We start from the raw sequence: 15515 nt of genomic DNA, 5'->3' as shown, positions 1-15515 counted from the left end.
TTTCCTTGAGCATGAACATGACTTAAAACTTGGAAAGGATGACTTGGAGGTATCTAGAAAGATTCATGATTTGAATGAATGATATTTATTCCTTTTCAGTGGGGTGTTTCTAGATAGAAAGATTGTGTTTACCATGCAGATACAATAATAGAATGCAAAAATTAAAGATAAAACAATAATTCATGGTGCTTCAAAAATCATCAAAGACCAGAAAGAAAATCAGAGCAGCAGGGTCTTTGCTTAGCATCACTTCAGCATCAGGGGCTCAGCCAGGCTTTCTGGGGATCTCTTTGGGTTAGGAAAGAGTGAGTCTGAGGGGGTTTGGCTCATCTATGAGACGGTGGGATGCAAGTTCAACAACCGTTGTTGGCTTTGAAATTGCATTACAGGAAATGAGAGTAAATGCTGCACGATTAATCTTGGTCACGATCTATATTTTTTCTCCTGGGAGGATATTATGTCCAAAACCAGAGTAGCTCTGTTGTACGTGTTTTAAATGTGTTCTGTCCTGGTCGTTTGTTCTATGAGTTCTGCAATAACTCCGAAACTTCTGACACTACAGCTGCAGTCATTTTTTTTCTGTATTTTAATCCACATATTCCAACTCTCTCAGCACATGCAGTCACCCTCGCTGAACTGGGCCTGATCAGCCTTATAGGGGATGTGATATCGGGGTGCTCTCAGGTGTGTAAGGCCCAGACCCAGGTCTTCCCTGAAGCATCCATACTCAGAGCGCTTAGCCTCTCAGTAACCCTGCGCAAATCAGTCTCTTTTTTTCTTTTGAGTATATGTTAGTTCTTTGAGAAAAAAAAATAGAAACACTCTCTGAGGAGGACAGTGGTGGGGGGTAGCTTTGTAAATGCACATCTAAAATTACCTCTACCTGCCATGTTTTTATCATTTTTTAAGATTCTTTTCTCCCGAGGAGCTACAGACATGAAAGTTCATGAATTCTCCATCCTCGTCACCCGGTTACATTGTCTTTTGCTCTGAGTGAACAGAAGTTGCTATTTCAGGACATCTCAGCAGAATTTTGTCCCAGTTGCGACAGTCCCTGTTCCACCCACTGTGATGTTGGCAGCATCTGGGGAGGTACAGCTGACCCACTCAGGGGCTGGCGTTCTTACACTTGGCGTCTTATTTGACGGCTGCTGTGTACCCTTTTCATAATTAATGGAATATTATCTCGTGTACTCTGTAACCTTGCAGTTCATTCTGTGCCGGGTTCTGACTTTCAAGTCATTAAATGTCTTTCCCTTGCTCTCCTTGGTGGGTCATTTGAAGGCGTCTCTATCAGTCACCCCAGCAGACTGATTTCTGGGAATCTCTTAGAATCGGAAGTTCTCTTGCTCTTCGCGATTCAAAGTGTGGCCCAGGGCTGGACCCGCTGACATCACTAGTGTGCTGGGTAGGACTGCAGAGTGTCAGGCTCAGTCCAAACCTACTGAACCAGAATCTGCATGTTAGTAAGCCTCCCTCGTGATTTGTATACACATAAAACCCGGAAAGAACCGGGCGAGGAGCCCACGAAGTTCATCGTCAGTCTTTATTTTAAACCGTATCAGATCTGCCTAATGAAGGCAGCGGCACCCTAGCCTGACTCTCATTAATGTCGGAGTCATTTACTAGATGAATAAAAGGACCAGCAGAGCCTTTCCCTTTGATTGTGCTGTGCCTTCCAGATGCACTAAAGGAGCACGTGTGTTTTAGAACAGAGCAGAAAAGCAGCAACTGGCTTGAAAGATTTGCTAAACGCTGAAGTATTTCTGCTCTAAAAATCTTTTTGGCATTGATAAGTGGAGAAGGAAAATGGCCCCCAAACTTACCTTCCCGGAAGAGATAAGAAGGATTCATATCAGATGAAGTTTACACGTTGGTAGAATAAGATAAGACAAACTTCTGAGGCATACAGCTTTTGGAGAAGCTTCTGTCATCATTGCTTCAGATGCGGAGCTCTAGACGCGAGGTGAGGGCTGGCTGCAAACCTCTAGTCCTGAAGACGGACATAAACCCATTCTGCTGACTCGAGTCTTCTTTGCCGTGTTAAACAGAGACCAGCAACTCATGCACTTAGTCACCATATTTTTACCAAACATCGCTAGGGACCAGATTCTGCCCTTCCTGCCCACACCTCACTGTCTGTACAAAATCCTTTTAGAAATGGCACATATTTAGAAGGGAGCCCATGGTCTTATTCAAACCCCTATTGCTGCAGAAGTCCCTAAAGCAGATTGCACCTACCTTTAATCAAACCAGAGAACACCAGAGTCACCACTCTTTTGTACCTGCAAATGTCCTCACTCACCTTCGGGCTAAGAAGTCAGTGATTCAATCCCCTGAAAAGCATCTGATGCTGCTGGACACGTGCAGACACTAAGAGGCCACCTTCTCAGCACAGGACGGTCCCTCTTCCCCTCCCTGCCCAGGGCCCCTCCATATGCACGCAGAGGCATTAGTGGTTTAATCAGGCGGCCTTCGTGCTCAAGCAGTAGAAGCTCACCTGTGTCCCAAGATGGCCCTTCCACCAGGAGCCTTTAAAGTGGTTCACCCTTTCCCTCGGGAGCAGCACGGTCAGCCACAGCAGCTCCCATTCTTGGAAGGCTTTGGTCAAATCCAAACACAGAATCTTACAAGATCATTTTCACTACCACAAATGTATCCATTTGTTGGCTGTAACCCCTGAAGCAAGCTGCCAAAGAGCAGTTCTTTTCTTTTCTTTTCTTTTCTTCTTTATTACATTTATTGGTACATTCTAGGTATACATAATGATCACATTCATCATAGGGAATTTGTAGCTGTGCATGATACAACTTGATTCTTTTTCCCATTCCCCTACCCTCCCTTCAACCCCTCTTGCCCTCCTTATTTACGGAAGCTTTGTTTCCTTTTCTTCTTTCTTTTCTTGTCATTTTTTTTCTTTTCCTTTCCTTCCCTTCCCTCTCCCCCGCCCTAGTTCCCCTTCCCATTTGAACGTTTTCTCCCTATTTCCCAATATCTATTATATATTTTGGTCCTTATTTACACTTCTGGTTTCTCACACTGGAGAACCAATGAGGTATTTACATGTTTATCCAACTTATTTCACTTGAGAGAATGGCCTCAAGGTGCATCCATTTAGCTAGAAATGTCTCAAGCTTATCCTTCTTCACATCAGAGTAGTACTCCACTGTATAATAAACCACATCTTCTTTATCCATTCACCAGCTGAAGGGCATCTGGGCTGTTTCCAAGATTTAGCTATTACAAACTGTGCTGCTATAGACATGGGTGTGCATATACCGCTGTGGTATGATGCTTTCAATTCTTTCAGGATGATACTAAGAAGAAGAATAGCTGGTTGAACAGAACTCAAAGAGCGCTTCTTAAACCAGGGCCTGTACAACTTCCAGCAGCCCACCAGGCCAAGGTGCCCCATCCAACCCCTTCCTTCCCCGGGCCACAAAAGAGAATCAGTTTTATTCAGTTAATAGGGAGTGAAAGCTAACAGCACCCACTGACTTCCCTTCAAGAATCCACTTACTTATAATTTTTTAAAGTTTGATTTGCAATCCCTGTACTGTGACAGTAAAATGAAATCCCAGCCCAAGCTATGTGTGAGCCTCCCCTCCTCTGAATGGAAACATTCCCACCAAATAAAACACATTGAGGGGCTGGGAATTTAGCTCAGTGGCACAGCGCCTGCCTGGCAAGCGTGAGGTCGTGAGTTCGATTCCCGGTACCAGAAAAAAAACACACACACATTGAAATAATCAAGTGTGGAAGAGGAGAAGCCCTCTAGTCAGAGCCCACCCACGTCTCCCCTCATGAAGGGTGAGATGCATGAATTCATGGTGCCCTCTTCCTTTTGGCTTTGGCGCTGAGCTAAGTTGGCTCAGATTGTGTTAGTGCTGAAACCTGCAGCCAGCTCTGATGGGCCCTTGCTTCTCATTAGCAGTGTTAATGTTTCAGTGGGGAGATGTTTCTTCTTGAGCTTGGTCAGGCAGGATACGAAAGCTAAGCACAATCTTCCACTTAAAAACATTTCCAACATATTCTTACACATTGGATGTTTTCATTCTTCTCAGGAAAGTTTGTGCCCAGAATGTTTTAGTTGTAATATGCCAAGAGGAAACACATGGACAGCAGAAGCTGAAATCAGCCTGAGAAGCCTAGGATTTCACCTCCATCATGTGAAAGCCCACTTTCCTATGCTGTGGACATAGGCGGACTCTTCCCCTGAGCAGCTCAGGAAGCCAGGAAGGCATAGTCTGTGCTCATTCATCAGCGTCCTTCATTGTATGTTGGGACAGCTTACTTTCAGTGAATAAATGTTCTTTCAGATGAAAGTTTACTTGTATCTGCAACTTGGAGATATTCACATTTATTCTTTGGTTGTATTTGTTTCTTGGGTATTTTTTTTTTGTTTTTTGTTTTTGGATACCAGGAATATTCTTTGGTTGTACTACTACCTTCAACATCACCAAAATTACCTTTCTCATCTTAGTAACATTGATATTCTTGGGGGTTTTTTTGTTTTTTGTGGGTTTTTTCTGTCTTTTTTGAGAGAAGGTCTCACTATGCAGTTCAGGCTGGCCTTGAGCTCACTTTGTAGCCCAGGCTGGCCTCCAACTCACAATGATCCTCCTGCCTCAGCCTCCTGAGTGCTGGGATTACAGGTGTGCGCCACCATGCCCGGCAGATATTCTTGTTAAAGCAAGACTTTTTTTTTTTTTTTTTTTTTTTTTTGTCTTCTGGAGAACGTCTGTCTGTTTGGAGTTTCTTTTTGTGGGTGGGGTGCAGGATGGTTGGGCTCTGCATGAATTTCCTAAAGCTTTGATTGACTCACAATCAAGGTCAAAGAATATAACATCCTGTGTGTCAGGAAGCCTTGTTTTTTAACTCAATTATCCCATATGCTAAAGAAATTATACAGCTGGAAGAACTTAGAGTCGAATGTAAAGCCAATAAGACTGGGAAAGGTCTGCTTTACTTCCAATAATGAGAACCTTGAAAAGAGAATAGAATAATCCCTCTAAATTCCTTCACACTGGAGACAAGACTCGGCCTCCCACTGCCAGTTACAGAGCTCTGCACCTGCTCCCCTTGTTTTCCCATCCTTCTTGTTCCTGTTATGATCCTTCCCCTGTTCACAGGGCTCCAACATCCCCTCCGAACCCGCCGGGATCGTAACGACAGGACACTCAGCCTTCCTGACTTCCCTGTACATGGTTCCAGATAGCTCCATGTATTAAACCTACGGGAGATCGTTATAAAAAGAAATGGCAGAAGATTCATCTTACAAATAAAACCCACAATTCTTACAGTCCAGTAGACTGTTTCACAAGTAGAAACTTTTAACAGAAAATAAAATTTGAAGAATTTGCTCGAGATAGTTTAAAAGTTGTTTCTTAGTAGTTTGCTATAATATTCTGAAAAGAAAACCCACAGAGGACAAGGTGCAATCATTTTGAAGAAATATTAGTCCATCTCTCTCTGTCTCTGTCTCTCTGTCTCTGTCTCTCTGTCTTTCTCTCATTCTCTGTCTCTGTCTCTGTCTCTCTCTCACTCTGTACCTGGAGATTGAATCCAGGGCCTTGGCACTGAACTATAATGTATAATGCCAGGCTTTTCTTTTTAATTGTTCAGGCTGGACTTGAACTTGTAATTCTCCTGCTTCAGCCTTACAGAGTGCTGGGATTATAGGCATGTGACACCACGCCAGGCAGAAAAAGTCTCTTGAATGTAAATAACAGGTGATCATTATGGAAAACAATAAAATACAATTTGTTTTATCACCGTGATATTACTGTCCATTAGATACACAGTTCATTTGTCATCTATGAAATGATTTTATGACATTAAAATCGTATTGATTCAAAAAGTGCATTGGGCTACCATGGAAGAATTTGGTACCCTCCTGGAGGCTCATTGACTTTCTAGCAATGAGAGAAGGGAAGTATGAATCACTAACAAGAAGTTAGTCACTAACAGGAGTATCACTAACAGAAGTAAAGGGAGATGTGAGAATTTATGTTCTCCAATCAAAAATGATCTCATAAAAAAAAATCCAGGAAATTCTCCTCCCCACCCCCTTACCTTTCATTAACTACAAAATAAACATATTTCCGGGGTAAGCAGTTTCTCTAGAGCTGCCCTAAAAGGCACCGTACCACCGTTCCCCTCCCCAGCTCTCGCATTTCCTAGGAAACAAGCTCAGAGCCCGCACCTTTCATCTCTGCAGCAATCTCTGTGAACCACCCTTTGAGGCTCTGCGTCTTTTCTGCCTCTGTCCTTCTTTTGTGAGATTTGAATTGAGCTACAGCACCACATTCTCTTCCTAAAGGTTCGATGGGAAACCAGAGAAAAAATTCGCATCTCCACACAACCCCCAACCCAGCCACCACCCCCGCTGCCAGCAAGGACTGAGAAAATGCTAACGAGTGCCGAGAGCTAGTCTGACACCTGTAAACCCAAAGACCTCCCAAGCAGAAAGAACCTGGAAGCAGCGTTCCAAGAAGCACCATGCTCTAATAGGAAAGGCTTGGTCTTGAAGCAGAGAAACAGGAATGTGCTGCTTATTAGCGATATTACCTTGAGCAAATAATTGAGCTCTCTGGGCGTTTGGTTTCATCCTCCATAAAACGGTAGGTGTGATTTGCACTGGGGTCTTTTTCAGCACCAGGGGGTTTGAATAAGACCACAGACTCCCGTCTGTGTACGTGCAATCTGCTGAGATCTCCTCCCACGCTGACACTCCCAAGATCTACCGTCAAGTGCATTCTACCAATTTCTCCCATTTGCCTCAGTAAGTCCCAGAGCTCCTTTAGTGAGAAGTCTCATTCCTCCCACTGAAGAGAAAGTCTTTCCCCGGAGGATGATCCTGAGACTCGGCTTTAGTTGTTCATCTAGAACATAAGGGGTTGTGGGCCATATTTGAGAAGGACAAACACCATCATGTAAAACAACCTCCTCAGATGGGGCCACCCCCGGGGCCTCCAAACAGGGGGAGTCTTCTCTCCTATCACAAGAGGAACATGAAGCCCCATCTGCAGGGGAATCTCCAGTACATCTAGGACATCAAGCATTTGTCCCCTTGTCCCACACTAGCTCTGTGTCCCATTCCTTCCATTAGGGGAAGGTAAATGTGGGAGATTTTTCAAAATAGTGTCAGCTTTTTATAATTGAGCTCCTCTCCCAATGAGGTATCAGGCCTGATTTTCAGCACTCTCCACTGTCCAGGTGCATTAGAAAAATAATCTCTTCCAGTGCAAGCTTTCATGCCATACCCTGAGGGCTTTGATTGTACTTAAGCAACTAATCCCACAATCCTTATCACTCCCATGGTCCTCCTGCCTCCCAGATGTTACAGACTAGCAAGTGCACACGTTTCCAAGTGCAGCAGCCCACTTCACCCTGGGAAAGTCTTCCTGATACACAGCACGCCTCATTGCCCTCCCGGCCAGCATTACTGTGACCGAGCCTCCTGCAGGAGTGGGCTGGATTTTATCCATTTGTCCCTTTTGATCTAGTCTCCATCCTTGTTCAATCTGCAGCCCAGAAAGCCAACCAACATTTACAGACCAAATCAACGAGCTCCCTCACTCTTGGGCTTTCGTTGAACTCCCACTTGATTTCACAGAAGACCAGGAGACAGGAGGACAGTGGGGTATCGATTCCCCCTCACCCTTTCTACAAGTGTCAGTGTGGGTCTGTCCTTGTCCTCTTCTTCAATCCCTCTTTGTAGAGGGATTAGAGCCTCAAGCCACCTGTGGCTTCCATACCAGAACCAGATCACCTCTCTTTGTCAGTCTCCTTAACTCTGCCCACACATTTACAAATAGTCCTTCATTAAACTCTCCTCCATTGCTTCCTGATGGGGGCCATTTTTTCTCAAACTCTGGCAAGGCTTTCTCATCTCAGAAAATCCAGGGCAGATTTCCTAGGGAAGCTCAAGGACACTACAGCGGAGCAGTCCATCACCTCTCGTCATCTCCCACCGTCCCAGCAGACACTCAACTCCTGTTCGGTTAGCAGGACTTCCTTCCTTGCCAACAGATCAGCCAAGAGTTGGGTGGATTTTGCTCAATGCTCTTTGGCCCCTCATCCCAGCAGGTGGCCATTGGTATCCAAATTTGCCCACCGTCTTCCAGGGAGACCCACTGACTCCTCCTTCGAGGAGGGCTCCTGGCTCCCAGCTGTGATGCCTCCGGGGGTCCAGATCACACAACCTCTGGGACTTACGGTAGCCAGACAATCTGTCAGCGACCCTCACTAAACATGTCCTCCCCTGCCCAAATTCATGCTTATGTAAAAATAGCCTCCTAGTTCATTTTTCGTGTTCTTCCTAGGGCTGCATCAAATGTATTAAAGATTAAAAAGACTTCTGAAAATTTGCATGAATTCAAAAGACAGAGAACATGCTTTATTGGCATTAATATAGATTTCCATGGCATATTATAAAAATGAACAAGGTTACATCCGACCCCAAAATCAAAGACACTTGCATAAAACTAGAGGTGTCTTTTTTTTTAAGTCACAGAATCAGCAGCTGCAAGATATAGAGAAGCAGGGGCCAAGAGCTGGACAGTCACAGACGTCTTCCCTCCGAGCTGGCAATGCAGCCTCACCCTTACAGACATGTTAACTCTCTGAGATTACAGTTTACATTTAAAATATGCTCAATAGAGAAGAGTATTTGAAATTGACCATTTTGCAAGCTCTTTGTGAGACTATCACTCTAAAAACGTGAGTTTTGTCTCAGAAGTTTTTAAGCCAAAATGATACCTTCTGATTTCATATTTTTTTTCTGCGCTTGTTCATTTGTTTTATGACAAAGTAGCTCCTGTATTACCGATCTTAAGGGAATGTAAGGAATTTTTCTTGGGAATGAACTAGCCAAATCCAAACACCTTTGACTTGGAGATAGTCTCTCTGTCCATTCCCTTCTGTCAGTCTGAGCAGTTGCTATTTCACGTGAGGATAATTGCCCAGTTAAAAGGGAAAGGGAGAATTTTCTCTAAGGAAACTTGCAGTTGGGTTTCCTTTCAAGGCAGAAATGCTGGTGTGTTGGTTTTGATCATTTCTAGCCCTTTAATCATAAATCTAGCTGGAGATCAGTGGTTAACTAGAATGTGAATTTTTTCAGATTTCCCGGCCCCGTTTCCTACACAGACCCAATGCATTTGAAAATGTGGTATATCATCAGTCCATATCGAGGGGTGCCAGGGGATATAAGACAAATTACGACCCAAGACAAAGGAAAAGAAAGGAAACTTTGCAAGGCAAAGGAAAACTAACGTGCAAACGTGTGAGCAAGAGAAATGATCTTGGTGAAAGCTCAAATGTTTTTGCATTTTTAGCACAGGTGTGCTGCCTCTGCGCCCCGTGCCTCAGCTGGACAGAAGGAAGGCAGGTGACCTTCTCCAAGGCACAGCGAAACAAGCACCCTTCGGTCCAGGGGTGGCGCTGCTTGCGCTGCACAGGAGCGGGGTCCGCGTGGCTCCCGGCGCAGCTGCGTGGGGCGGGCCACGTCCGCTTCAGATGGTCTCGCACTCCGTGGTGGCTGCGGAGCAGGCCCCGCAGTCACAGCGGACAGCCACGGGGTAGGTGTAGAAGGGGTCGACCCCAGGGGCACATCCAGGCAGCTTGACGGTCACCTGTCTGGTCTCGTTGTAGGTGCAGACTCGGTGATGCGCTTCAATGTAGGGGGGTTCCAGAACGGGCCTCTGTCCCCGCAGGTGGAAAACAGGGAAGCCGTTAGAACACATCACCTGTTCGCTTTTCTTGGTACCATTTATCCTATAGGAAATTAACTTGGTTGTTATTTGTTTATTTAGCACTCCGTCTCCTCCCAGTAGAAAGCAAAGTGCTGAACGCAGGAAGCTGATTTTGGTCATCGCCCTACCCTGAGCTCCTGCACTGGTCCACTGCCCCGCTCACAGGAAGTGCTCGCCAGACGCGTAGCCAATGAACGATCTTGACCACTGCGCATGCCTCCTGCATGGTCTCCCCTCTTACATCATCAGCCCGATGACTGTAACACAGCGGCCCTAAGTGATCCTTTAAAAACAAGCCCTCAGGGCCTACCTCAGCTTTCCTGCCCTTGAGATTCGAATCTTGTCCTTCCCCCGAGGCATCCGTGACCTTTCCCACCTTGTGACTTCCTCACCTAGCTTCAGCCACAGTGCAGCCCCTCAAGGGAAGCATTTCCTGACATCCTATTTAAAATTGCAGCGTCTCACCTCCATGTTCTAGAGCTTCCTCTCCAGCTTTCTGCTTCATTTTTCTCCACACTAAGCGACATCTTACCTATCTTATCTTGTTCTGTGACGAGCAACTCTCCAGCTCTAGAGAGTAAGCCCATTATGAGCAGAGTTCTTGGCCACTGGGTCCCTGCAGGGCCCCCCTACCCAGAGGGGTTCCCAGGAGGTTCTCAAAAAGTATCCGACGAATCAACCAAAGAAAATAGAGCCAGGCAGCTTCCCAGATGCTCTGTGCGATGTTCTGATACGTGAAAGATTCTCTCCCATCCTTCACCTTATAAACCCTGAGTTCCAAGGTCACTTTAATAAACCGAGCACACAGATCAGGGAAAAACCAGCACAAGATAGTGGTTCAACGCTTGGAGCCCTGCGGTCAGACCTGTTTAGCTCATACACCTGTCAGAGACCTGGAAAAAACTCAATTTCCTCATCCAATCAAACACCAACCCATAGCATTGCTGTGGAAATAAGGAAAACGGTGACGCAATTCCCGCAGCCTCGCACAAGGTAAGTGTTCAGTCAGTGTGATCTACTGTCTCACTGGGCCAAAATTGGGACGTAATAATGAAAAAATAGTCTTTCAAAGCACAATGCCTTCACTTGCTCTGGGCAAAAAGGTAGGCAGATATACTGTAGATAGATAGAGAGAGAAAGAGAGAGAGAGAGAGAGAGATAATAGATAAATAGATAGGTAATAGATAGATAGATAGATAGATAATAGATAGATAGATAGATAGATAAAGAGACAGAACCCAGATGAAGTCCTTGCATAAATGCTATGAAAACAGAAACCTTGCCTTCCACAAGGACCATGAAGAATTTGTTCTCAGAAGAGCTGAATTTGTTGGTTTTCTCCCCGCTGCCCCATATACTTTGTGGTCTCTTACCTCAGTACTCTGAGAACCCAGGCAGCTCAGACATCCCGTTAAATTTGTATTTCAGAATAATGAACTTCTTAGAATAATATGTGGGACAGATTTATGCTTTTAAGGTAAACCCAGCCACTCTGTAGTCGTGAACACCCTTCTTTTCCAGGCAGGCTACCAAAAACAAAAACAGTGCTCTTTATTTCAGAAACTTGCTGGTTGCTGGGAAAATGAACCTCAGTCTCCCCATTCTTGTATTCTTTACACCAATAACTTCACTTTTCCTAACACAGTAAAGACACAGACAAAGCTGGCTAACATGAGGGAGAATCTGGTTCTTTCCTGGGCTTCGTCCTTCCATTTCTCCAGGGATAGCTCAGTCCTTGACCTCCTGCGGGTGACCAGGGTCCTGTGAGAGACCTTAATCAATGGATAAAAGAAGAGAGGATGGGCTGAGAGAGGGGAACCTGGAGTGTGAGAAGCTGGCATACAAAGCTCTCCCACTAGCCAGACCCAAAATGCTACAGAAGGCATTGCCAGGCCAGGCCCTGCATGCGAGAAAATTCCTAGAGTTCATTTGATGTCAATGGATGGACCCAGTATATAGAGCAGAATTTTCATTTGATTATTGAGGTCCAGGGCCCTGAATGATGCAAAGTGATAAGATAATAAAATAAAATAATAAAATAAAATAAATAAAATAGCTAATATTGTGGAGTAGATTCATTTAATTTGTTATTTCATCACCAAAACCCGATTCCGTTCAGAAGGGCACAGTTTTATCTAAGCAGTAGCAGGTTGCTATCCCAGTCTCTGAAGCAAAGCCTCCTTCTCCTGAGGATCAGTGCTCCAGAGCTGGTCTCCCTCGGGCTGGAGACTAGACGGCTTCAGGTAGAGTTCAAACCCATCCAGCTTAGCTGGTGTGCACTGAATGCCTTGTTCACCTGTGACACTTTGACAAACGCTACGAGAGACACAAGAATGAATGAAACTAGGCCCTCAAAAAAACTTAAAAACATGTGTGTAGGGGCTGGGGATTTAGCTCAGTGGCACAGCACCTGCCTGGCAAGCGCAAAGTCATGAGTTCAATTCCCGGTACCAGAAAAAAACCAAAAACATTGTGTGTGTGTGTGTGTGTGTGTGTGTGTGTGTGTGTGTGTGTGTGTAGCAAGTTAAAACAAAAAGCAGAATCAAGTCAAGGAATTAGGAGAGAGCCAGCCAAGGCTTAGGGAAGGACTTGGCCCTGGGGCCAGGCATGGGGAAAGAACTATGATAATGACAGGTGTAAATGAAAAGGGATATGAGCAAGGAACTAAAATAAGATTTCATGAGGGCTAGGTTAGAAAACCTTTAAAAGTCAACCTGACCAGGCCAAAGCTAGGAATGCAGGAAGTCCCCAGGAACATAGGCATCTGCCATAGTGTTGAAGACAACTGTTGGTATTGAATGTGTGCGAGTGGGTGGTCATTAGACGTCTAGAGCTGGGGAGTGGTGAGACTAGAGCTGGTACTTCATCAGGGACCAGCTCAGGCACTGGTGGCATCCAGTAAACACCGTGGTGTGATGTGACAGGAGCCCACTGGCCCTTCCTCTCCTCATCCCTCTACAGCTCCTAATAGCCCAGCAGGATTCCAAATTCATTTGAGATTTTTAGGCCCATTCTTCAATAAAAGGCCAGGTATAACTGAAAATAGAGGGACTCAGTGGGCCTCTCCGTGCTTCCCTGAGGTCCCCAGGGGACGGAGGGGATGGGCTATGGGTGAGGCGTTGCAGAAGAGGCCTGGGTCTCCCTCACTCACCACACAGCCCAGGGCCCCCTTCTCAGTAACTCGCTGACTTTGGCCCAAATGAGGGAGGAGAGTGGCTCACAGGCTGGAGCCAAGAGTTGGTTCCCAACTTTACACCAGTTCTCTGTGACTTCACAGTCACCCTTTGAATCCTCCCTGTGATCTGTGAAGTGGGTAGAACTGTAGCACCTTCTGACCCCCCAGAGATAGCACGAACTACACAGACACCCTATCAACCAAGTTACTAACCGGATCAGTACTTCCTTAAAGGGGCAACATGGTTTTCTTACATCATTTTTGCAAGGGGCCAAATACTTGTGCTACTGCTTTTTTAATCCACAGGAAAGAGCAGGTGCCCCGGTTCTATTTCCCATTACTGAAACAGTGAGCACTTCAGAATCAGGCCCAAGCGGCTGGTCCTGGAGGCTCTGCCGTCTGAGCCATCGTTCCAGCAACTCACCTCCCAGGTCTCACAGCGGCCCCAGCAGGCGTCCGTGGTGATCCGAAGGCCCCTGCAGCCTGGCTTCTTGGCCCGGAAGGTAAACTCCCTCACGGCACAGCCCACAAAGGTACGCAGGTCACCACTGGAGGTGCCAAGGACAAAGCAACGGCCACACAGAAAGAGCAGGGCCATGGCGCCCAAGAACAGGCATGCCGGCTTCATGATGGTCCTCCAGAGGGGGAAAGGAAAGAGAGTTGAGAAACCCCACTGCCCCAAGCGGCAGAGCCAGGTGTGTTTGTTGCTATCTAAGGGACCTAGCTCTTGTACATTTCAGGAAAAGTGGGCCAGGAAATGTAAATACCCATTCAACTCCAACACTGGTGCCCAAAGTCTTCCATAACTGGCTCCAGTAGCGATCCCACAGTCTCTCTAGATCCCCAACCCTTGAAGTGCATTCTTGGGATTTTCTTTATTGCAACTCCACCGCTGCAGTTAACTTGTGTGTTAAAGAAATGTAAGTGGAGATGGCTATGATAAAAACATATGCATATATGAAAATACCACATGGAAACCCAACATTTTATAAAATTAATAGGCACAAATAAAAATATATAAAAAAAAAACTAGGGAGAAAAATTTAAAAGTTGAGCTCTTCTATGACCAAAAAAAAAGAAATGTGTCCTAACGATCTCTCCAAAATTAACCCAAAATATGAATAACACCAAACATCATGCTTATCCTAAGATCATACGTGAGTGAACAAAAATTATTTTTATTCAGGTTCTGGGCTTTTGGGTGCCATGCTTCATGCTTTGCACAAAATTATAGTTTCAGTGTCATGGCTCAGAAATGAATGGGGGAGGTAGGTAAATATGAGGAATGGCAGGCCTACTTGTGTTGTTGCTAACCCAGCCCACCAAAAAACATGCATGCATAGATGTAGGCAAAGATGTGTCTTATTTACAAATTGCCTCTGCTGTACACTTCCACTTAATAAGCACCTAGTTGTCACTAAACTTAAATTCAGAATGATGGAAGCCTCAAAAGCCATTGTCACTGGATTTAAGTCATCTTCTCAACATACCTGGATGTCTAAGTGAGGATGGGCACTGCCTTTGTTGGATGCCCCCAAGTCATGATCACTCAAGCCAGGCAGCATTTCCAATCTGCTGTCCTAGTGCCTACCTCTGGCCTGTCATCAGAGAAGTTCTTGGGCTTCCCTGCAGGAAGAATGAAGTTCAAAGCGAAGAGGCACTTACCTGATCTTGATGGGTCCAACCCTTCTGTTGGAGCTGACACTTACACCAAGGTTTAAGAAAGTCACAGTGAGTGGTAGAAGTCTGCCCTAGATAAACGTCTCTACCCTCTGTTACTAGGCTGATTGGTTGCCCAAATATAGAGGAAAGGTCTTGTCAATCAAAGCAAAGAGAGGCAGATCCTTACAGGAACCACTAAGCACATCAAAGCTGTGGAATATAAAGCCAGTCTATTTTCCAGGACCGATTAACTGAAAGGGTGTTGTTTTGTTTCTTAACATCACCTCCTGAAACAGCGAGTTGCCTCGGCAGGTGACATAATCCCAGTGAAATCAGCAGAGGTGGTTCACCTGGTTTTGAGAGAAGAAATGCACTGGGGCAGGATGGATTAAGTTTTCCGTTATGGGAACAACAGTTTCCTTTGAAATAGGAGCAAGTCACTAGCAGCTCATGGCAAACTCTTTCCATGAACTCACAGCATTTCAATTCACTGAAAAATAACAAAACAATAATTGTCCCTGGAGAGAACATGGGATCACTAACAGAAAGATGAAGATCACGGTGAGAGGGAATGTGAGGGTCTTACAGTCAGTAAAGTAGTAGCTAATACTAATAATATCTTAAAATGAGTCATGGGAATTAAAGGTGACTTTTCATTTCCTCTGTATAACTTTCCAGCATTTTCCACTCTTTCTACATTGGCCAGATTTGTATTATAGAAAGTCAATTGGTATTAATATTTTTAGATTAAAATAAAGAAATATTTATTATTTGTTCAGCACAGGGGGACGTTCGCTGCTGTTCTTTTTTTTTTTTTATTTTAAAGAATAAAAGAAGGATAACATAATAATAGGGGGGACATAGCAAATTACAGACAAAATGGTAGGAAATTATCAATGGTTATCATTTTACATATTATTGTC

At 45.0% G+C, this 15515-nt stretch overlaps 1 protein-coding gene across 2 annotated transcripts; it reads right to left on the bottom strand.

Moving 5' to 3' along the window:
• Positions 1–8421: 8421 nt before the first annotated feature.
• Gphb5 (glycoprotein hormone beta 5) lies at positions 8422–13558 on the bottom strand. 2 transcript variants are annotated; one of them, XM_005399157.1, is made up of 2 exons: positions 13355–13558; positions 8422–9704 (listed from the first exon to the last, which is right to left on the bottom strand). In XM_005399157.1, the coding sequence occupies exons 1-2, from the start codon at positions 13556–13558 to the stop codon at positions 9516–9518; spliced, it is 393 nt and encodes a 130-aa protein (XP_005399214.1). In that variant the 3' UTR covers positions 8422–9515. The 2 variants fall into 2 exon arrangements, 1 of the variants encoding a protein (XP_005399214.1); XR_001236814.1 differs by lacking the exon at positions 13355–13558 and adding an exon at positions 10221–10278 and having other exon boundaries at positions 9623–9704.
• Positions 13559–15515: the final 1957 nt, after the last annotated feature.

The sequence above is a fragment of the Chinchilla lanigera genome, unplaced genomic scaffold, assembly GCF_000276665.1.
Source record: "Chinchilla lanigera isolate Chin_1 unplaced genomic scaffold, ChiLan1.0 scaffold00065, whole genome shotgun sequence".
Lineage (NCBI taxonomy): Eukaryota > Metazoa > Chordata > Mammalia > Rodentia > Chinchillidae > Chinchilla > Chinchilla lanigera.
The sequence above is the reverse complement of the archived record's forward strand: the minus strand, read 5'-3'. Positions and strand labels throughout refer to the sequence as shown.

Bases quoted from the DNA above. Each gene is read 5' to 3' on its own strand.
- Gphb5 (XM_005399157.1), bottom strand. From the start codon at position 13,558: ATGAAGCCGGCATGCCTGTTCTTGGGCGCCATGGCCCTGCTCTTTCTG. The intron at 9,705-13,354 runs GTGAGTTGCTGG...CTGCGGGGACAG, and splicing joins GCCGCTGTGAGACCTGGGAG to AGGCCCGTTCTGGAACCCCC.